General features: G+C 53.2%; 1 protein-coding gene across 3 annotated transcripts; it reads left to right on the forward strand.

The window, feature by feature from the left end:
* Positions 1–1,804: 1,804 nt before the first annotated feature.
* CDH16 (cadherin 16) lies at positions 1,805–11,671 on the forward strand. Of its 3 annotated transcripts, none has more exons than XM_036231494.1 (19): positions 1,805–1,960; positions 2,368–2,514; positions 2,953–3,010; positions 3,239–3,382; positions 3,802–3,957; positions 4,027–4,165; positions 4,506–4,664; positions 5,490–5,686; positions 6,322–6,444; positions 6,643–6,793; positions 7,007–7,234; positions 7,329–7,405; positions 7,478–7,666; positions 7,769–8,010; positions 8,595–8,728; positions 9,495–9,737; positions 9,992–10,099; positions 10,411–10,527; positions 11,327–11,671. In XM_036231494.1, exons 2-19 carry the CDS (start codon positions 2,453–2,455, stop codon positions 11,422–11,424), a joined length of 2,625 nt encoding a protein of 874 aa, XP_036087387.1. In that variant the 5' UTR covers positions 1,805–1,960; positions 2,368–2,452; the 3' UTR covers positions 11,425–11,671. The 3 variants fall into 3 exon arrangements, with proteins under 3 accessions (XP_036087387.1, XP_016018510.2, XP_036087388.1); XM_016163024.2 differs by having other exon boundaries at positions 3,299–3,382; XM_036231495.1 differs by having other exon boundaries at positions 1,809–1,950.
* The last annotated feature ends 10,715 nt before the right edge of the window (positions 11,672–22,386 follow it).

Here is a 22,386-nt window from a genome sequence, read left to right on the forward strand (position 1 = left end):
CTCAATGCACTTCGAGGCATGTAGCGGGTATGGTGTTTAAAGCAGTGAAGGTCCTGAGGCCTGAAGAAGAATCCAGACCCTCCTGGCACTGCCACTTATTGGCTATGTGACCCTCAGCAAGCCACTCAACCTCCCCGTGCTCCAGTGTATGACATGGGGATGATGTCTCTCCTTCAGAATGGAGTGAGTGCAATAATGAAGGTGTGTGCTTACATCAGTCCAGGCACATAGTAAGAGCTTAACATATGTGAGGCCTCTCAACATTCTCACACTGCGCTGCTCTAGGCTGGGGTGCCTGGGATGCCTGAATGACCTCGTGGCAGGCATTTAGCTTGTGAGAGACAAGGCTGGGGGCAGCTGAAGGGTCCTGACTCAGCCTCCAGCTGAGAGAAACTAACCAGATATGCAGTAGGAAGGACTCGGGGGAGACCATGGGAAGCTCTGAGGACAAGGAGAGATTAGAGACCTTGTGACCCTTCCCATCCTCCCCCCTCGTCCTGGACTCCCAGGACCCAGAAGCTTCTCTTAGCTCTGCTTGGCTGCCCTCGCTGGGGGAAGGGCCCCTGGTCTGCCCTGCAATTCCCTCAAGGTCACCTGAGCTGGCTCAATCTTCTCTTTCCTTCTCAGAGACACTAGACAGTCCATCGTCTCAGCCCTGTCAATGTCCAGGGGCCAGTGTGAGCACTTAGGAAGACTTAGGGGACCTCACAGGCCACTGTCCCCCACCCAGTGGTCCCCTGGTGGGTGGTCTGAAGCCCTAAATACCCATTTGAGGTTGTGCACTGCTCATCTCTACTGCATGTGTAACCCTCAGCTCCTTGTCTTAGTTCCACAAGCCAGCTTGGAGCTGCTGAGGCCAGGCAAAGGCTGGGTCATTGCTGGTCCCTGAATGCTGCCCTGGAGGGGCTCCCAGTCTGATGGAAGAGACAGGCAATGAAAATCTAGTGTCCTTTCTGCACTGATAGAGGTAGCACATGGCATGGGGTGGAGGTGTATTCCCAGAAAACGCGAATAGGCCTGGGAACCCAGGGAAGGTTTCCTGGAGAAGGGACTATCTGAGCTGAGTACCAACGCCAGAGCAGGTGCTCACCAGACAGGCAAAAGGAACAGAGTGGGCCGAGGTGGAGCTGCAGTGCTAGTGTGTGGGGGACAAGTGGGATCGAGTCTGGAGCCGCAGAAAAAGTACAGTCATCCCTCCGTATCCACAGGGCATTGGTCCCAGGACCCCCATGAATACCACAAATACTACAAAAATCTGCGAATGTTCAAGTCCTTTATATAAAATGGTGTAGTATTCGCATATAACCTATGCAATCCTTCTGTATACTTTAAATCATCTCTAAAATATTTACTAAATCTTGCAAATATCTTAAATACATAAAACTTCAATCATTTTATAATACCTAATACAATGTACGTGCTATGTAAATAGTTGTTATACAATATTGTTTCAGGAGTAATGGCGAGGAAAAGAGCATGTACATGTTTAGTACAGGCTCAAACATTATAAGCCTAATTATATAGGACACGCCAGCAATAATGTAACAATTTATTTTTTAAATATTTTCAATCCACGCTTGGTTGAATCTGAGGATTCGGAACCGTTGACAGCAGCGTCTAAGCCCAGAGGACTAGGAAGTGCTCACTGAGCTGTGCAGGGGCAGGAGGAGTGCCAGGCCTACGATCTCCACACCTCCTGGGGCTGGCAGTCATGGATGCTAGGCAGCCCCTAGCTTTCCAAAGTCAATGAGTAACTTGGGGGGCTGGGCAGACCAGGCCTGTTGCAGTGGGCCCAGTGGTGTTTTCCACTCCTGAGCTAGAGTGGCTAGACCGCCTACCTGCTCAAGTGTCTGCCCTGCCTTGCTCCACCCCGCCCTATCCGGCCTGGCCAGTGCTCCTTGGAGAAAGAGCCCTTCTGCCTGGCTGCTGGACCAAGGGAGCCAGACTTAGGTACCAGCAGGTGAGGGCCTGGGAGTTAGGGGTGGGGGGTGGGCAGGGCTGAGGTGGGGTGTGTCGTGGGGAAAGGAGAAACACTGCCCTGTCCTCCAGTCATCCAGGGAAGATTGGAGTGGTTGTCTGTGTTCTGTGTGCCCAGTTCCATGCTGAGTGCTGGAAAATGCCAAGATGAGGGCAGGTCCCCTGCCTTGAGGGGACTCTGAATCTGCAGGATAGCAGTGGAAGGAAGAACAGCCCTGGAGACCCTGAACCAAGAATCCTCTGTTCCAGGAGGAATGTGCCTGTGGTTAATCCTCTGTGACCTTAGTCAGGCCCTGTCCTTTAGGACTTGCTTGCAACATGAGGGAACTACAGGAAGTGACCCTCAGAGTCATCAGTGTCTTTCTAGCTTCAGATTTTTGTGATTTTCAGGACTGCTGAGAAATTATTACTTTGAGATCCACGAACTGGGGAGGCTAAGGTGGGAAGGAGACAAAGGTCTAAAGGTGAAACTCCCATGGTGATCCTTGTGGGGACCAGAACCAAGAAGCAGCAGGGTGACTGCAGCCGGGGGCCTTGGTGAGTGGGCCCGGTAGAGCAGCTGGATGCTGCCCTGCAAGCGATGGGGAGCCACAGACCTTTCTAAGGGGAGGAGGAGGAGGCCAGTCTATCATGAGGTCTCTCTGGCTGTATGTTTAGAATAAGCTGAGGCAAGGGAAAGGGTAGGAATGGGTGGTGGCAGCGTCCAAGTGGGTAGGAGGGGGAGGGGAACCTCTGAGAGTTGCTGGGGCAGCACAGAAGGACAAGGGATAAGAGGCCAGGCTGCCTGCCTCATAGTGACTAAATAGGAGGAAGTCTAGCCAAAGAAGGAGGGACACTTAATGCTGTGGGGCTTGGGGAAGCCAAAGCATGGGGCTGAGTGGGGATGAAGGGAGGAATATTTTCTAGGGGGAGAGTGGTGGAAGGGACCCCCCTGCCCACTGATCTGGGCTGGATCCTTACTGCCATGTCCCTCAGGTGTGTCCTGACCATGGTCCCTGCCTGGCTGTGGCTGCTTTGCCTCTACTTCCCCCAGGTGAGCTGGGCCCTGCTCTCTTCCTTTAGGTCCTGGCTTTGGGGGTTGACAACCTTGTCCCCCACTCCACCTGGACTAGTTACACTGACCATGGATGGTAGTAGTTGGGGGAGGGGATCGAAGCTGGCTATAGGCCTATTGTGGGATCATGAGGTCAAAGGCCCAAGGGTGAACAGGCCATGGTATGGCCAGGCCGAGGGAAGGGGTAGAAATTTCCCTCCCTGTCAGGTCCCCAGCAGCCATGGCAGGAAGATAGAGCCTGGTGACAAAGTGAGAACCCTCCTACAGGCTTTCCCTGAGGCCCAGCCCACAGAGCTATATGTGGAAGTCCCAGAAAACTATGGTGGAAATTTTCCTTTGTACCTGACCAAGGTGAGCTTGTGTGCTAGGTGGGTTGCTTTCTCCCCAAGTTCTGTTTCCTCAGCCTTCAGCATTTCCTTCTATTGCCTGGCTCAAGTTTAACCCCTGCCATCCAGAGAATATGTGATATAGTGTGCATGACTAGAAAGATTTTAATCCCAGAAGAAAGTAGAGCTTTAAGTTAAAGAATGAAGTATTGGGGGAAGAGTTTCAGACTTTAGGAAGAAGGATGGGGAGTATTAGGGGGCATCAGGTGCAAGAGAAAGAGCTCTGGCTTTGAATCTCAGTCCTGTTACTGCTTTTGTGACCTCAGGCAAGTGCTAGCCCTCTCTGAGCCTCAACTTTCTCACATATAAAATAGGGCCATTGGGTGGAGGGGCCATCCCCCAGGCCTAGCCCCTACTCCCCTCATGTCTATCTTCCCCTTCCAGCTGCCTCTGCCCCATGGGGAAGCTGAGGGCAAGATTGTGCTGTCAGGAAATTTAGGCATGGCAGCTAAGGGCCCCTTTGCTGTGGATCCAGAGTCTGGCTTCCTGCTGGTGACCAAGGCCCTGGACCGAGAGGAGCAAGCAGAGTACCAGCTACAGGTAGGGCTTGGTCAGGTGTAGGGGAGAGCAGTGAAATCAGGGCAGGGCACTGACTACTCTTCCGTGCAGGTCACCCTGGAGACTGAGGATGAACATGTCTTGTGGGGCCCACAGCCTATGCTTGTGCGTGTGAAGGACGAGAATGACCAGGTGCCCCATTTCTCCCAGGCCATCTATAGAATTCAACTGAGCCAGGGCACCAGGCCTGGTGAGTGCCTGGGGTGGCCAGCTCACAGCAAGGTCAGGTGGCACTGACAGAACAGAGAGTAAAAAGATAACCAGAGAGTCAGGATAGGGACAGGGCAGCCAGAGTCCAAGCTGCTGCCTCTCATTTTTATCCCATCTGTACCCCACTGAGGGTCTTCGGGCGAGTCTCATTCATGCTGGCCTCAGTTTGCTCATCTGCAAAGTTGGGTAAAAAAATAAGGCTCATCTTGAATCCTGATATAATGGTGGATACGGAAGAAAGGACCAGGGAGAGATAGGGAGGCATGGGAGACTCTTTCACCCTCCCTAACTCTTAAGTTTGCCCTCTCCATACATTCCAGGTATCCCCTTCCTCTTCCTTGAGGCTTCGGACAGGGATGAGCCAGGCACAGCCAACTCGGATCTTCGATTCCACATCCTGAACCAGGCCCCAGCTAAGCCTTTCCCAGACATGTTCCAGTTGGAGCCTCACCTGGGGGCACTGGCCCTCAGCCTCAAGGGTGAGCCTGAGCTGGATATGATGGGTGGGAGGAAGGGTCAGGGAAAGCTGAGTAAGATGGTAATAGAAAAATAAAAATAAAGCTTGAAAAATAAAGGAGGAAAGAACATTCTAGGTGGAGAGAGTAGCAAGACAAAAGGCCATGCTTGAGCCATGCATGGAGGTAGGACAATGCATAGAGAGTTAAGAAAGGCTGTGGATGAAGTCTCTCAGCCCTGCACTCTGGAAAGCCAGGCATAAGGAACAAAGGATAGGAGAGACCTGAGGGGTTGCAGCCTAGGACATTGCTGGGACACCTTTTCACTGACAGCAAGAGAGACCTGGGATTTCAGACCAGAGGCATGGGCTGGGAATAGAAAGAAAAGCCCGTTAGACACCCACCCAGCCAACCAACCATTCACTCATCTACCACCCAAACACACATGCAGTCAATCTATCCAAACATCCATCCAAACACACTCAAATCCCCATCGATTTTACTGCTTCCCAAACTCCCATCCACCCACCTAGTCGACCATCCATTCATCCAACCAGTCATCTACTCATCTACCCATCCACCCATGTACTCCTCCCCCCATCCTGGTGATCCACCCAACCAGTCCATCAATCGTTCATTGTGTGAATAGATGTGAAAGTGACTTTGCAAACTATCAAGTCACAGTTGGATGCTCATAATAGTGCTATAAGTCCTTCTCATGACTTGGCCAAGGAAATATCCTGAACACCTGCCACATGCTTGGCTTTGTGTTTGGTATCTTGTTGAAAAAGATGCTCTGAACCCCTGCTCCCTAGCACCGTACTAATCTGAGCCCCTTACCCTTTCTAGGGAGCACGAGCCTAAACCAGGCCCTGGAGGGACCCTACCAGCTGTTGGTACAGGTCAAGGATATGGGTGACCAGGCCTCAGGTCACCAGGCCACAGCCACCATACATGTCTCTGTAGTAGAGAGCACTTGGGTCCCCCTAGATCCTGTCCACCTGGCAGAGAATCTCAAAGTTCTGTACCCACACCATATTGCTCAGGTGAGTAAGTGGCTGTCAGCAGCTGAAGTAGCCCCATGGATGGTACAGCTGAGCCTGAGTCTCATGGGGCTTTGGAAGGTGGGTCTAGGACCCAGCTTGATTTCTCATCTTCACCTACCTGTGCTCCTCCCTCCGCTGTCTGCATCAGTTTTCATCATGTAGTAGGACATTCAAGGCCCCGGGACCAGGCTCGCAGCCCTTCACCTGCTATTCTCTGACAGGCAGGGCTCTGTGCTCTGACCTCCTGAGCTTGCCCCAGGCTTCCTCAGGGACAACAGCTGCCACTTTCCTGCTGCCATGGGGATTGTCACCCAGGCCAGGAATGTCTCAGGCCTCTTCTAGGAATGCCCTGGGGTCAGGCCCAGCCTGAGAGGGGAGGAAATCAAACAACCTTGTCATTCAGGCACTTTGGGTAGGGTCCAGGCTTGGATCATGGCAAGGCCACCATGGAACTGCTACAAGTGCCCCAAACAGAGGGACCCTACCTGGACTCCAGGGAGGATAGCAACTTGCCTTGGGTCACATAGTAATTGGGGCCCAGGCTCCTCATCTGGAAACAGCTGGGCAATAAGGACTGACACAGACTGTTCCTGCTTCTTGTCCTGGGGTGCCCCCATTCTGCATCCCTCTCCCAGGTACACTGGAGTGGGGGGAATGTACATTATCACCTGGAGAGCCAGCCCCCTGGACCCTTTGATGTGGATGCAGAGGGGAAACTCTATGTGACCAGAGAGTTGGACCGAGAAGCCCAGACTGAGGTGAGGTGAGGGGGAAGCCAAAAGGGCAGACTAAGGGGTGCTTGGTCACTGTCTGGCTGGCTTCTGGGGGTGTCACATCCCCCACAGGCACTGAGGCAGTGAAAGAGCACCCAGAAGATCTGGAGCTGGCCACCCAGACCCAGGTCAGGCTGAAGCTGCCCTTGGCCTTCATTTGAAGCCCCCCACTGCCTACTATAGTACCTGCTCCAGGTGCGGGCTCAGAATACCCGTGGTGAGGACTACACAGAACCTCTGGAGCTGCAGGTGGTGGTGATGGATGAGAATGACAACGTGCCCGTTTGCCCCCCACGTGGTCCCCCAATCAGCATCCCTGAGTTCAGCCCCCCAGGTGGGCTATGGTCTTTGCCAAGAGCTGGGGGAAGGGTGAAGTCCCTGTGAATAATCCCATCTTGTTCTTCTTTGTGTTGGGGCCAGCCTCACTGTTCCTCCACGACACACACACACACACACACACACACACAAGCTCAGATTCAGTCCAGCATAAAAGAAGAGTGGGTGACATAAGGCCCTGGTCTCACCCAGGTGAGTGCTGTCTTTGCAGGCACCAAGGTAACTAGGCTGCTGGCAGAAGACATGGATGCCCCTGGCTCCCCCAATTCTCACATTGTATACCAGCTACTGAGCCCTGAGCCTGAGGAGGGGACAGAGAGGAGTTCCTTCAAGCTAGACTCCACCTCTGGCAGTGTGACACTGGGGGCTTCTCCGCTCCACGCTGGCCAGAATATCTTGCTTCAAGTGCTGGCTGTTGACCTAGGAGGAGCAGAGGGTGGTAAGTGTCCTGTTGGTGACCCTGATGATGACTCAGGCTTCTTGTCCCCTCTGTTTCTATACTGGCCTCCTCAACATGCCCTCCCCTACCTCAGGCTTCAGCAGCACATGTGAGGTCTCCGTCATGATCACGGACATCAATGACCATGCTCCAGAGTTCACCACTTCCCAGGTAAGCAGGAGGAGAAAAGAGACCTTGGGATGGTACTGATGGGAGACTCACGGCCCCTCCACATATCTCCAGATTGGTCCCATAAGCCTCCCTGAGGACACAGAGCCTGGAACTTTGGTGGCCACACTTGTGGCCACTGATGCTGACCTTGAGCCTGCCTTCCGCCTCATGGATTTTGCCATTGAGGCAGGGGATATGGATGGAACCTTTGGCCTAGCTTGGGAACCAGATTCTGGTCATGTCCAACTGCAACTCCTCAAGGTAAGGGTCCGGGGATCGTTAAGGGGTATACACACTCACACGTGCATACACAAGTGTGCCACACCCTGGCCAACACAGTGACGCAGGCCCCACTGGTTCCAGAACCTCAGTTATGAGGCAGCTCCAAGTCACAAGCTGCTGGTGGTTGTGCGGAGTGTGGCAGACCTGGTGGGGCCAGGCCCAGGCCCTGGAGCCACAGCCACGGTGACTCTGCTGGTGGAGAGGGTGATGCCACCCCCCAAGTTGGACCAAGAGAGCTATGAAGCCAATGTCCCAGTCAGCACCCCAGCTGGCTCCTTCCTGCTGACCATCCAGCCCTCAGACCCCATGAGCAGTCCCCTCAGGTGAGCCAAAAGCCCAGCCCCTTACCTGAGCTGGATCTCCCCTGCTCCCCAGGGATGACTCCAAGGCCTCAGAGGTGACTCGCATTATTTATGACCTAGAATATTCCTCAGACTATGGCTCATGTCAAGGTTGTGACTCCTGGGTTGGGGGTGGCGGGTATCAGGGCTGGATAAGCTGGACAGAACATGGAGAGGGGCGTTTGGACCCTATGAGAGCTCAGATAACACCTCCTTACGTTACCTAGACTAGGACCTCCTCCAGCCACCCCCCTATCCAGACTTTAGCTCAGACAAGGCTTTTCCCAGGCTCTGGCCCCATCCTAGCCCCTTTGTGGGGTGATCTGGGACTACTGGAGTTGAATCAAGCCCCCCAGACTCTGAGAATCCCTTCCCCACCCACGGCATCCTTGGGTCAACAAGTCCCTGAAGCTGGGAAGAGAGACTAGGCACCCTGGGCACTGCTGCTACCTCTAAATCACAAAGAGGATGTGGAACTTGAGTAGGTCACAAGGCCCTGGATATCTCTGGGCAAGACCCCATATGGTACCAGTGCCTCCCCACCCTCCATCTTCTTTGGGCCTCAGGTTCTCCCTGGTTAATGACTCAGAGGGCTGGCTCTGCATCAAAGAGGCCTCTGGGGAGGTGCACACTGCCCGGCCTCTGCAGGGCGCCCAGCCTGGGGACATGTACACAGTGCTTGTGGAGGCCCAGGACGCAGGTATGGCCAGGCAGCAGTGGGGGCCTCTGGGAGGGAGACAAACCTCAGACAGATGGAAAGGCAGGACCGAGTTGCCTCCTGGAGCCCTTGCCTACATCAACTCTGCTCCAGTCAGGAGGGAGGGATGAGGGGCTGGGTCCAGTATCCCTCTCTGAGAATGCCTGGTCTCTGTCTTCCCCTCAGACCACCCTCATGGCTAGACACTGCCCCTTAGCCCCAGAGGGCCTCTCAGGGTGTCGGCTTTAGACACGGGCTGGGAGCAGGGGGTGCGGGCCTGGGCAGGTGTGCCAGGAGGTGAGCCTGAGTGGTACACTGAGGCCAGGTGTGGAGGACTCCGAATGCCACTTTGATGGGATAAAGAGCTGGCCCAGGGGTGGGTATGTCAGGGAGGCAAGTTTTAGCTCTGAGCTGGGCTGTCCAGGGGTGAGCTCCTCTACAGTCAGGGCATGTCCACATTGTTGAGCCCTGGTACCAGGAGTGGGACTGGCGGCGGAGGTGGGGGGGTGGGGGGTGGCGGTGAGAGCTAGCTTGGCATCCAGAAAGACGCAGAAAGGCATGGCTGTGAAAGGGGTGAAGGGCGTTGTGAGGAAGACACTGGCACAGGGACAATGATGGGGAGGAGAGGGTGGAGTGGAGGGAGGGGGTGTGGCAGGGGCATCGATAGGGTAAGACTGATGGGCAGCGGGGAAAGGGACCAGCCTAGGGACTCTGGACTCATCCCACCCCCACAAGGCCCCAGAAGGGCTCAGCACTGCCTCCTCTGCAGATAAGCCAACACTGAGCACCTCCGTGACCCTCGTGATCCACTTCCTGAAGTCCCCTTCTGCCCCAGCCCCAACTCTGACCCCTGTGCCCACTCGACACCTCTGCACACCTCGCCAGAACCATGGCGTGGTTGTCAGTGGACCCAGTGAGGACCTTGACCAGGCTGGTGGTCACAGTTCCTACAGCTTTGCCCTTGGTCCCAACCCTACTATACAGCGAGACTGGCGCCTCCAGGCTCTCAATGGTGTGTGATGGGGGAAAGGGGAGGGGCTATGGCCCAGGAAGGGGGGGGCAGGGGGAGGGGAAGGCGGGGGAGGGGGGAAGGCGGAGGTGGGGTGGGGGTGGGGGTGGGGGTGGGGGTGGGGGTGGGAGGGTGGGTGGGAGGACTTGGAAGTGAGATGCCTTTCCACCGTGGGGGTGGGGCCGGATCTAGGGAGAGCAGCCCCCAAGAATCCTGTCCAGGCTAGTGACTTTGATCACTGCTTATGGTACCAACAGGTTCCCATGCCTACCTCACCTTGGCCCTGCACTGGGTGGAGCCACGTGAATATGTAGTCCCCGTAGTTGTCAGCCGTAATGGCCAGAGGTGGCAGCTCCCGGTCCGAGGTGAGGCCAGGGCTTCTGTGTGGCCTCACATAGAAGGATGCAGGGTGAGGGGCTGGGATCACACACATGCACGCAGGCTCCCATGGACAGCATATTTCTGTGCACACCTGCACATTTTTGGCTGGACACACAGACTCATGTTTACTCAGGCACACACACAGAGGAGCATTGCACCCTTCCCCACACATGAATACATACATGTGCATGAACATACATATACATACATACCAGCCAGCTGGGCCCAGTTTGGGGCTCTGAGCAACTGGAGAGCCCTTCCCCTCCACCCTTCTCTTCCACCCGACTGTCCCCAGTGATCGTGTGCCGCTGCAATGTGGAGAAACAGTGCATGCGCAAGGTGGGCCGCATGAAGGGCATGCCCACGAAGCTGTCGGCAGTGGGCATCCTTATGAGCACCCTGATGGCAATAGGTAATGGAGGCTGGGCTTCTTTGTGGGGGAGGGTGACAGCGTGGCCGGGGACACAGCCTCCAGATGAACAGTGCCTCTGTTCCCATGATGCCCTCTAGCCTGGAGAAGAAACCTCTCACCCCCCTACTCCAGCCAACTCCTGTAGTCATTATACTCTTGCCTGTCATCATATTCTTCGTTGTCATCATGATAAAAGCATTAATGTTACATCATTACACAATGACTCTGTGACAGGCTCTGTGCCAAGCATAAGATCATTGTACTGAATCAACCCCACAACCCTGTGACATAGATCCCGGCATTTCACCATTTTCCAGAAGAGGTCCCTGATGCTCAGAGAGGTTAAGTGGCTTGTGGAAGGTTACACAGCATGTGGCAGAGCCCGGGTCTTTCTAGCTTAAGTCCTTTAATCTAAGCCTCCCCCTCCATCCTCCTTTTATCTTCAGCTCCCCCCTAAATTTTTTCCTGGCCAGTTTTCTTGGCTGGTTCTAGCATAATACTACAATGTGCCTTTCTCTCAGCGGTCCATGGGAACAAGTCACTGGCTCCCAGGTGACCCCTACTCAAACTGTTCCCCATAGGAGAGGACCTTGGAGACAGAGTTCTGGGGTAGCCTCATTGTGCCTGGGGGGAGAGCTTCCAGGTACCAGAAGCAGAGTCATACCAGCCCTGCCTTGGGGATGCTGTCTGGGAAACACTGCTTCCTTATTCAACCAAAATCAATCACAAGAAGTCTCTAGTGATGGACCAGCCCCACAGCTCCTTCTGAGGACTAATCCATCCCTCTTGGGCCCCTCAGGCATCTTCCTCATCCTCATATTCACCCACTTGGCCCTGTCGAGGAAGAAGGACCTTGATCAGCCAGTGGACAGCGTGCCCCTGAAGGCAGCGATTTGAATGATCCAGGCAGCCTCTACTGGGAGTTTGGCCTCAGGCTCCATATGAATCCACTGGGAGAGGGCCCAGCACTGCAGCTCCATTGGGCCAGGACAGAAGAGAAGCCCTTTTAACTGCCATGGGGTGGAGGCAACATCACAAGACTTGTCCGAATGCTGACTTCATGAGCTGCCCACAAGAGCACTCCAAATAGCTCATGTTTGTCCAATAATAAAGCCTCAGAGAGCTGGGCATTGGCCCAAAAGGACTGCTGTGCCTGTGTCCAAGTGTCCGTGGGCATGTGTGTGTTACCTGTGTCCACCTTTCCCTTCATTTCTTCCCCATATCCTGCTGCACAGAAGGATCTGCGGGCTTGAGGGACAAGCCTGAGTCCCCTGTAGGGAAGGTCATAGGGGGATCATATGTGTTCTTGGTGAGACCTCAAGGCTAGAGCAGGGCGGATCATTTCCATGGGGACTTGGAGACTACTGGCTACGGGCCCTGGATGGGTCAACTCTGTCCAGGTAATGGTTGAGGAAGGTGTCTTCGAGAGTGTCATTTTTGTGTTTTCCTGTATATCGTCTTTGCTATGGGAGGGCACCTTGTGAGTTCATGTCCTGTGCTCATGAGTGAGCACACTCGTGTTTCTATATATATGAGTCACCTGCACACCGGGGTGGGTAGAGGTCCCTTAGTCTCAGGAGACATCTGGGCAGGAATCATGAGGACCCCAAGGGGCTGTAACAGGAGAGGTAAAGCTGGAAATGGGTCCTTTTGCCTTAGTGCCAGCCCCAAGGAGCCTTTGGGTTTCACATACAGGGTGGTGAGTGCAGGGAGAGTCTGCAGAAAGTCAGAGAAGGGGGAATCATTCAGATGGACACCTGAGGGAGGATAGAAACCTCTGTGGCTGCCCCTGACCCGGGTGAACCCCAGTCACTGGCCCAGAATTAAACCACAGTCCTGGTGCCTGCTGAGCCCTGACTGCACCTCCAGACTGACCTCTAATCTCTGACCCTTGACTGACTCCAGACTCATGCTGATTCTCATGACCCCATCGCAAGGGTCTCTGGGGAGCCAGGGTGGGACTTGCCGTCCCAGGCACCCTGAGCTGATGAGAGTAAATCACAGGGAGGGGAGAAAAACAACCTCATTGGGGCCTAGGCCCTATTTTTAGGAGATAATTGCTTCACTCCTGGCAGATTCTGTGGGATGGGGACCAAGAGAGATGGGGCTGAAATCCTGATTGGCCTGGGGGAGGCTGGGAGACTCAGCCAGGATCCCCAACCAGGGAGGGTCTCTGAGGCTGATCCCATCTATCCTGGGCCCTGGCCCCCAAACTGGAGGCTTTGCCAACTACTGTGGTCCAAGCAGAGCTTCTTGACCATCTCCCAGGATCCTCTGCTTGACCTGCATCCACTCAGAAGTCCTCAGGGTACAAAGCTCTTCAAAGGTAGTCTCATCTAATCTTCCCATCAATCTGAGAGGGCGGGATTATTGGCCCCATGCTCCAGTGGAGGATCTTGAAGGTCAGAGAGGTTAAGGGCTACAACTAGGAGTCTTGGGAGCAGAACACAAGGTGGGACTGTCTGGTTAAGGTTCGAGTTACCGCTCTGGAAGTGTCCACAGCCTTCAGCCGGTCTCTGCTCCCACAAGATCTCCCAGAAGGGCCTTAGAAATCATCGCAGCCAGCTGCTTCTTATAAAGTTGAGAAAGTGAATTGCAAAGAGTTGGAAGGATCTTCCCAAGTTCATCCAGCCAGTGGAATGCAGCACCTGAGCTGGAACCCTGGAATCACCTGTTTTCCAGGTCCTTGTTGTGGATGGATAGATAGGTAGATAGGTGGATGAGTGCTTGAATGAGTATGTTGGTGTATGGATGGATGGGTATTTGGGTGCATGAGTGGATGGATGAGTGGGTGGATAAGTGGATAGGTACGTGGGATAGTGAGCAAGTGGATGGGGCAGCAACAAAGGAAAAAGTCGATGACAGGGTACCAGGGCAAATCGAAGCATCTGCTTCAGTTTGAGGACTTCTGTTTTGGGCCCCTAGACCCTAGTCCACTCTCTGATTGTGTCAATACTGGGGCTGATCACAAAGTCCACAATCTCCAATGAAACAGGCTCAGTTTCCCTAAGCATTTTATGAGCCTCCTCTGTGATCCTCATTCCACCTGTAGAGAAAAGTAAGTGTCAGAGAGAGGTGTGGCTTCTCTTGGGTTGCAGAGGGAGAGAAACTTGAAGCTAGCACTGGTTTGGTAGTGGGACAGCAAGTGCTTGTGGAGAGTCACATTAATGAGGAGGGCCACACTCTGTAGACAGGCAGGGCATAGACCCTGCTAGGGCAAAAGGTGAGTGGTAACTGGTGGCTCAGTGTAGGTAGAAGAACATGTAATTCATGCTCTGCCTCATCCTTGCTGTGTGTTCTCAAGTGAGTCAATTCACCTGTCTGAGCTTAGGTTTACTTGTTGATAAAATGGGCCTCACTAAAATGGAGTTGTTGGGAGGACTACATGAGCTAATCCCTCAAAACACATTTAGCACAGAACATGAGGTCCAGACTTTTGGGAGTGAGTGTGGAGAGGAGCTCCAACTCCAGCCACCACGTGGCCTTACTGGGTGACCATGGGCAAGACAACCTCCTCTAGCCTTGGCTCCTTGCCAGCTCCAAGGCTCTCTCTGGGTGATGTTGAGGGGTCTTACAGGGTTTGGACTGGTCTGGAGCTGAAGGAAGTGTCAGGGTCCACCCCTGCGGGGAGCTCATGCTCCCTCTCTCCCAGGCCCCTTTCAGAGGCATAGGGCCAGATCAAAGGGACCTGGCACTGAGAGGATCAGGAGGCGGGCTTGGAAAGAATGTAAACATGAGGATATTTTTAAACTTTTTCCAGCTCCAGCGATTAGGACTCTTGAAGGGAGAGGCCCAGGGGTCAGTCTGGCCCTCAATCACAAAGATGGAAACAATCTTGAGACCTCGTAGACCCCGACCCCACGCACACCCACCTATACCCACCCCAGGACTCTAGCCTGGGCCTCAGGGCAGGGGTTTGTCCTCTTATCTCACCTCCACACATCCTGTTGCTGCGGGAGAGCATGTTCCTAAGGAGAGGGCCTCAGAGATGTGGGAGGACGCAGGGATTGCAGTGGTGTTGGGAGCCCACCTGGCAGGGCTAATGTTGACAGACTGAGTCAGGAAACTTCTTGGGGGGCCTGTCACTCCATCAGCTGTGTGTATGTGTGTGTGCGCACGTGTGTGCGCATGCACGTGTGTATCTGTGTAAGTGTATGTTAAGTCTGGTCTGCCTGATATCTATGTTACAATGTGTAAGAATGCCAGGAACTCACCTCAGCCCTTCTCTTCCTCCCCTTCCCTAGCATCTCATAAGCCTCTTTGGGTTAGTGTGGGACATGGGGGGAGACAAGCAGTGAGCTTGAGGGTCAAGGGGAAGAGGACAGGAAGAAGATGACGAGAGCAGGGTGGCTGGAAGAGGAGGGGTGAGGAGGCTGGGGGAGGGGCCTGGGTCTGGTCTGACCCACGCAGTGAGTCAGGCTGTAAAAGCTACAGGGGCCACTGACGCAGGAACCGGGGGACTCAGCTCCTTTGATTACCCCCCAGGTGTCACAGTGACTCAAGAACTTGGACAGAAGACTCCCTAGATCTCCTTGCTTCGGATGTCACAATGACGTTCACTCCAGCTTCCATGACAACAGCCTCTTCCCTCAGTGTGATGCAGCTACCCTTGCACACTTCTGCAACACAATGGAGCACACCCACAGGAGTGTCACAGGGAGACTCATAGAGGGGACTCAGCCACAATATGCCCCCCACCCTGTGATCATATCCCAGGGACTCCCACATGTTTACCCCATCCACATACCCGCTGACCAGGATGTCAAAAGGTCAGAGTTCACAGGGATATTTAGTAGCCTGGCCAGGCTGCGTTTACCAGGACAATGAGAAGCCCTAGCACCAGGAGAGGCCTTGCTGACTGTTTCCCATGCTGCATAGGGCTGCTGTGCCACTTTTCCCCACTTATGAGCCCAGAAAGGGATAGCCTCCAGCTTCAGGTCACACAGATTCTCGGCGGAGGTCAGGGCTCTGGGCCCACACTAGGATCGACAAGGCAGTGTGCTCTCCACCATGTCCCCTCCCCCGAGGCAGCAGTGGCAGAAGATGAAGCTTGGTGCTTTATTATAAGGTATTGTAGGGCTTCAGGCCCGGGACGGTGGGGGAGCCAGATGGGGCTGGAAACGGATGGGAAGCGGGACCTGGAGATCTGGTCTCAATCTGAAGGCCCTAGCTGCCTGCCTGAAGACATTGTTGTATTGTTGCTATGTGTACACCCACTCACTGGGCTGTTGCTATTCTTACCCACTTGGTGGTGGCAGGGTCAGAGATAGTGGCTGGGTGGGAGGGAGTCATGAGCACCAGCACCTTATCTGACACATTCCCTGGAAACTTGGCAGGGGCTGCAAGGCTCTGGAGCCCTGAGCAGGGGGGCAGTAAGGTGGTCACAGCGACAGGGTGGGGGGATGGGCTCACCTGGGACAAGGCCCTGCACCAGCTACCTCTCCTTCAGTTAGGCAAGGTCGCATTAGAGCTGCTGGCCTGGGATTTCCAGTGGGATTTCTTTCCATGTGGTCATCGATACCCTCAAGTTACCCACGGCTTCCTACATAGTCCAACCCAGAATGTACCATCTTCGAGTTTTTAATGCCCCAGAAGACAATGTGTTGGTTTCCCCACTGAGGCCGTAGGCAAGGGCTGCCTCCACGGGGAGAGCACTGTACTGTGAGTCACAGAAGCCCAGGCTGGCCACCATCCTGCCCACTTCCAGACTGTGTGACCTTGGGCAAGTCACTTCTCCTCTCTTGAGCTTCAGTTTCCTCATTCCTTTCTGGGGCTATTGCAAGGGTAACAAAGTTCAACAGTTGGGAAAGAACTAAGGGTTGTAAGTATGTGCGTGTGTGTGTGTGTGTGCATGTGCTCATGCACATGTGCTCAGGGGTGGGGGGCCAGGATGGGGAGAGGGAGGCACATGGGTCCCCCACCTTGGAGACTCCCGCCCCATGGATTTTCCATTGGCACGTCGGCACCCTCTCCCCCAAAATAGGTCCTAAGAGCTGTGTGCGACAGAGCCCAGACTGAGGGAACTTTTTTTAGTTGCCCTTTGATTGTCAGCTCTCAAACGGCCTCTATTTCAAGCTCCAACGCCTAGAGGAAGAGGGCCAAATGGGGGCCGGGGTCAGCTCAGTGGGTCTGGCTGGCTCCCCAAAGGCATCCCCAAGGGGGCCAGCCATGCCCTCTTACACTCAACGTTAAAGGCAAGGAGGACACAGCATCTCCTGTATATTGAGCCTGAGAGCTCATCTGTCTACCTCCAGGGAAGCTGCAGACCTGGCAAAAACCGTCCTCATTTATAGGGCTCACCCCATAGGCCTCTGGCCGCTGAGACAGGAGCAGACTGTGGGGATTAATTAAGATAATATAAGCAAAGCCCTTACTTAGCACAGGGGATGGCTCATAATTGGCTCTGGAAAAATGAAAATAGCTACTATTATTATTGTCATTACAACTACAGCCATTCTTGTTTTTGGTGTTACAGTAACATTTTTATCAGGTTTCCTTACAGTCTTTTTTTTAATGTATTTATCTTATATTCTGAATACAGGTCACAATATTCCTCCCTACCACACACCTGGTTTCAGCAGAAAGGGGCCCCTTCAAGACTCCTAGGGTGCTCCTTTATGTACATCCGGGCCCAATCCTCAGGGATCACCCTTCTATAAATGGCTTTTGGGGTCCATGACCCTTGAGATTGCATTTGCTCTTTCAGAGTTTCTGTGGTATGCCCATAGCTTCTGTCATCTCCTCTAATGCTATTAATTGCTACCCCATAGGATTCCAGGCCCTAGATTCTCAAAGCTGAGTTCTAGATGCTGGATCCCCAGATAGGTGCTGAACTTGGTCTAGAACTCTCTAGCTGGGACCTAAGGAAATGGATTGTTTCCAAAGCTAGATGTGAGAAAGAATTTTCTGGCTGTTCAGTTGGGTAAGATTTAGCAACGGATCATAAGGACAAATGAAGACGCTCTTGGCTTTCTGGTCAGAGTGTTAGGGTTAGGGGAAGGGTGTGGGCTGCCAAGAATTGGGGATGGGGTAGAAAGCCAGGTTCTGGGAAGTGGTGAGGCAGGGAGAGAAAGGGAGAGTGGCTGAGCCAGGCCTCGCCCTTCTCTGCCAGGGCCATTTCCTAGCAGGACCACAAGGTCAGCTGGGTTTGGGGGTAGGTCACATGTTCCACCTTTGCCCTGAGTGGTTACTGCACAAGGTGAGACTTCCTTCTTACCCAAAGAGCAAAAATAGGTCCCAGGTGGCTAATGATCTGTGCCCAGAACCACCAGGGTTATTCTGAGAGTGGCAGGCACCAGGCCAGTACAGGCTCAGTCAAGCAGCACTGAGCTGGAAGTGGTATCCTCAGTCTGAGGGCTCACCGTGCTTTTTTGAGAGTCCTGAATGGGGTGGGTGTACGGAAGCGACATGCAGGCCAACCCTCAATGGGTAGGCCTTGAATCCTGATTTAGCTATATGACCTTGAACACTAGCTTTCTTCTCAAACGTTGGGGACCCTGATCCCTGCCTCTCAAGGTGTGTTGAGAGAACTCTGTGAATATCCACTTTGGCCATCCCAGAGTGTAGGCCCAGGGGTTCAGAGAAGGCAAGGTCCTTGCCTGAGTAGCTTAGCTGCCAAAAGGCCCCCTCCCTGCCAATTTGAAGGAGCCAGAATTGAATACAAAAGCACATTTCTGGAAGGACTTGTGGGGATTTTCCAGGAACAGCTCCATCCAGCTGGAGAATTCCATTCCCGGCTGTGCTGCTCAGGGTCAGGCTCAGGAGGGGATGTTCTGGCTCATTCCGGTTCTGCCCAGCTCCTGCTTCTTGCCTGCAAAGTCCGGGTCAGGGTGCCCACACCACATTCTCTTGCTGTTTGCTGTGGAGTGTGGGGAGCCTGAAGTTCTGAGGTCTCCCTCAAGGCCCTGGCACAAAACAGTGCTGGACACACTGTTGGTCCTCTCCTGACCCCATCCCTTCTAGGAATCCTCCTTTTCCTTCATCCACCATGTCCTAGCATTTTCTCTGAAGCCAGTCCTTGCTCTCAGGGTCACCCCAATAAACATGAACAAGCCAACATGATATGGACATTGACTTGGGGAGAGATGGCACCTGACCCAGCTTAGGGGTGAGGGCTGACAAAAGCAGCTGGAGCGGGGAAGGGTAACCAGGCTGGGACAACTGCTTGGGCAAAAGCTCAGAGGATGAGGACACGCTGTGACGTTTCCGAGAGTCTGGAGGACAGATTTGAGGGTGTCTGATGGGTATTGAGGTCAAGGGTAAGAGTCGTTATGAACTCAGTTATTCGCTGAGCCTCTTCCCTCCATAGCAACCTCCATCAGGGTTTCTTTAGGGTTCGGCCAGAAACAGAGGGGAGTCCTCTTGGGAGAGGCCCAGACTGGCACATAGGGATCTCAAGACATAACAAGCTGGAATCAAGGGGACTCGCCTCATCTTGTCACAAGGTGGATACCCTCTGGGATATTCCTGCACCCACAAAATGCACTCTCTGCCCATAAGGGACCCTGGGGAGTAATAGGACACTCAGATCTATGGAGAGCAAGGTTCATTAGGGTCCCAGTTGGGCCCGGGGAACCCCAGACCTACTCTGTCATTTTATCTCAACTTCAGCCCAGCACCTGTACCATATACAGTTTCAGCCACCATCTCCACCCCTGGGGAGCTGGAACAGGGCTCCCCTCCACCCTGCAGGCCAGCACCAAGATTTATGACCCAGTACAGAAGTCTCTGAGAGCCACATGGGTGGAAAAAGTTACCCAGTTCTAAATCTGCCAGCCTTTGGGTGATCTCATCCCCTTCCCAATATAGTTGTGGTCCCCTCCCCCACCGGCTGGCCCCCTGACCAATGGGCTAAGTCACGAGGGAGCTGATGGAGGGGTGTGCGTGAGGGCTGAGGGAAGGGTTTCAACTTGGGGTCACAGTGTACATTCTGTTTTGTAATCTGATTTCTCACCCCACCCCCTCATTTATAAGAATTTACATTTAGCAGTTTCCTGTCAAATAATAAAGATCATCTTCTGTCACTTTCTTCTTCACTATTACTTGTAAAGTCCGCCAGGATGGATACACCAGAATCTCTTTGCCCAGTATGTAGAAGAAGAACATGTCAGTAGTGTCCAGTTTCTCTTTCTTAACAAACACAAGTGCCATGACCATTTTTGTTCAAATCCCCTTGAGAAGTTGCCTGAGCCTCCCCCCTCCTTCCTCCCTCCTTCTCCTTCCCCTTTCCTCTCTCTCCCTCCCACTCCTTTCTCTCTGTCTCTCTCTCTTTCTCTCTGTCTCTCTCTTTCTTAGAGAAATTCTGACAGGTGCTGGAAGGGAGAGCAAGCCTCACTGTGTGATTAGTGAGTTCTGGGCTCTTCCTCTAAGCCAGAGGTGCTAGGCCCGGGACAAGGAGAGGGATCAGAGACTAGTTCAAGTTCACAGAGTCAGACGACCAGAGCAGGTTGTTGTCTGCTGGTCTCTCCTTCCTGCTCAAGACCACCACTGCCCCCTTAGCTTCCACCTGCTCTTGTCCTCTCAAAGCACAAGCCCAGGGCCCAGCCTCAGGGTTGGACCACCCACAGTCTATCAAATTTATATCTTGCCAAGTGTTCCCTCAGCTTTTGCTAGAATGCTTCCGTGGACCAACCAAGAGCTCACACTTTCCTTCCAGGCTTTTGGAGAGCAGATAGAGCATGGCTTTGTTTTATTTATTTATTTATTTATTTATTTATTTATTTATTTATTTATCTATCTATCTATCTATCTATTTATTTATTATTATTATTATTTTTTAATGAAATAAATAGCTATTTGACAGAATTGCATGATGGTTTAGCAATCACATGAAAGCTAATAGGCAGCTTCGGAGTCAGACACCAGGGTCCAAAACTCAGCTCTGCTTTTATTTGGGCACATCATTTAACGTCTCCAGGCTCAGTTTCACCATCTGTAAAAAGTATTCATAATATTTGCCTTATATGGTTCTGACATTTATTATGGGGGACTGGCTCACGTGGTTATAGAGACTGAGAAGTCCCACAGTCTGCTGTCTGTAAGCTGGAGGCCCAAGGAAACCAGTGGTGTGGTTCCGGTCCAAATATGAAGGTCTAAGAACCAGAGAGCCAAAGGTGTAAGTCCCAGTTAGAGTCCAAAGTCCTGAGAACCAGGAGCACACCAGCTGGCCTAGGGCAGGAGATGGGTGTCTCAGCTCAACAGAGAGAATATTTTCTCTTCCTTTTGATTTTCTGTTCTCTTTCAGCTCTCAGTGGATTAGACGATGCCCACCTACCTCTTTACTCAGTCTACTGATTCAAATGCTAATCTCTTCCAGAAATGCCTTCAAAGCTATACCCAGAAATAATGTTCACTAGCTCTCTGGGCATCCCTTAACCCAGTCAAGTTGACACATAAAATTAACTGTCCCAACCCTCTATCAGATTCACCCACTATCAAGACTTCGCTGCACATTAACTTCGTCAATCTCCAGTGTCACTTTGCTGTATTCAACTGGTTGTAAGCAAGTTGCGAAAGCCAGCCCAGTTTCCGGAGGAGAGGAATTAGACCCCACCACTTGATATGAAGAGCATTTGTGGTCATTCTCAAAACCGCCACAAGGAGCAAAAGGTGGAGGGTTCCAGGTTCCATCTCCAGGATGACCAGCGGGGTTAGCCCAACTCTTGAAAGAGGTGACTCTAGCTTGTAGGGGGAAGACAAGACCTCTTTTTCTTTTTTAACACTTCTCTGCATGGCTGCAGTGAATACATGCCCGGAGGAGGAGAGGAGGCTGGGGAGGCCAGCCTGGGGATGATTCTGAGCTTTTCCCCCAGGGTGATGGGGAACCATAGAGGGGTTTGGAGAAGGCTGACATGGTCAGATTCGGTCTGACCAAGATAACTCTGACTGCTGTGTGTTGGGTGGGGTTGACTGGAGGGGAAACCTGTTTAGGGTTAGGGGAGGATAAAGGTGGTTTGGACCATTTTGGGGGCTAGAACAGAAGGGAATGGACCCCAGAGCTGCTGGGAGGGTGGCTGCAGGGAGTGGAGGGGGGTGGGAGTAGAAAGGGCTCAGAGGTGTGGAGCAGTCCACAGAGAGGAACACCCGCCATGGAGGAGACTGGTAAAAGTAACAGCCATTCGCCTACCACCTGTATGTAGCTCACCCTGGGACTCAAGCAGCCTCTTCCCCACAAGGTAGGGTTGAGTAACCACAGGACAGTGTCCTCCCCCAATCCCATACTTATTCCAGCCCCAGTGATGTCCAGGGTCTGGTGAGGCTTCCTGAAGGGCGTTCCAGGCTGCAGTGTCAGGGAGACCCTGCTCCGCCTCAGGGTGAGCCTCAGGGCCTCATCTCAGGAACACATTCTTGCTCTTCCGCCTGCTTCCGATGCCAACATGGCCAAATAGTGACATCTAGAGGCAGCCTCCTGCCTCCTGTTGCTTCACCACAGAATCCCACAGCAAATGGCTTGTGCCAGCCAGCCCAGGACGCCCCCCACTGGTGCTCTCATCATGTCATCCTCAGGATTTAGTGACAAAGCCACCAAGCAGAACTCAGAAAAGGCCCAGCTCCTCCATCCTTCCATGCCAAATAACAGTGTGGAGTCAGCAAAGCCTCTGAGTCCCCAAGTGAACCCATGGATACGCTCCCCTCCCAAGCCAAGAAACATGTCAGCCTGTTCCCCACTCATTGCATTGCTTTGTTTCAGGGGGTCGTCCCAGCAGCTCAGACAGCCTTTTCTTACAGAGTTGATTCCTCACCTCCTCTTCACCATCCAGGCCTGCCCTGTATCCTGAGTCCCACATAAGAATACACAGTGGCCCTCACCTTTCTTTTGTGATTCTCTTTTAGGAAATGTTTCCTTTCCACCCATCCACG

Source organism: Rousettus aegyptiacus, unplaced genomic scaffold (assembly GCF_014176215.1).
Source record: "Rousettus aegyptiacus isolate mRouAeg1 unplaced genomic scaffold, mRouAeg1.p scaffold_m13_p_14, whole genome shotgun sequence".
In the NCBI taxonomy this organism is placed as follows: domain Eukaryota; kingdom Metazoa; phylum Chordata; class Mammalia; order Chiroptera; family Pteropodidae; genus Rousettus; species Rousettus aegyptiacus.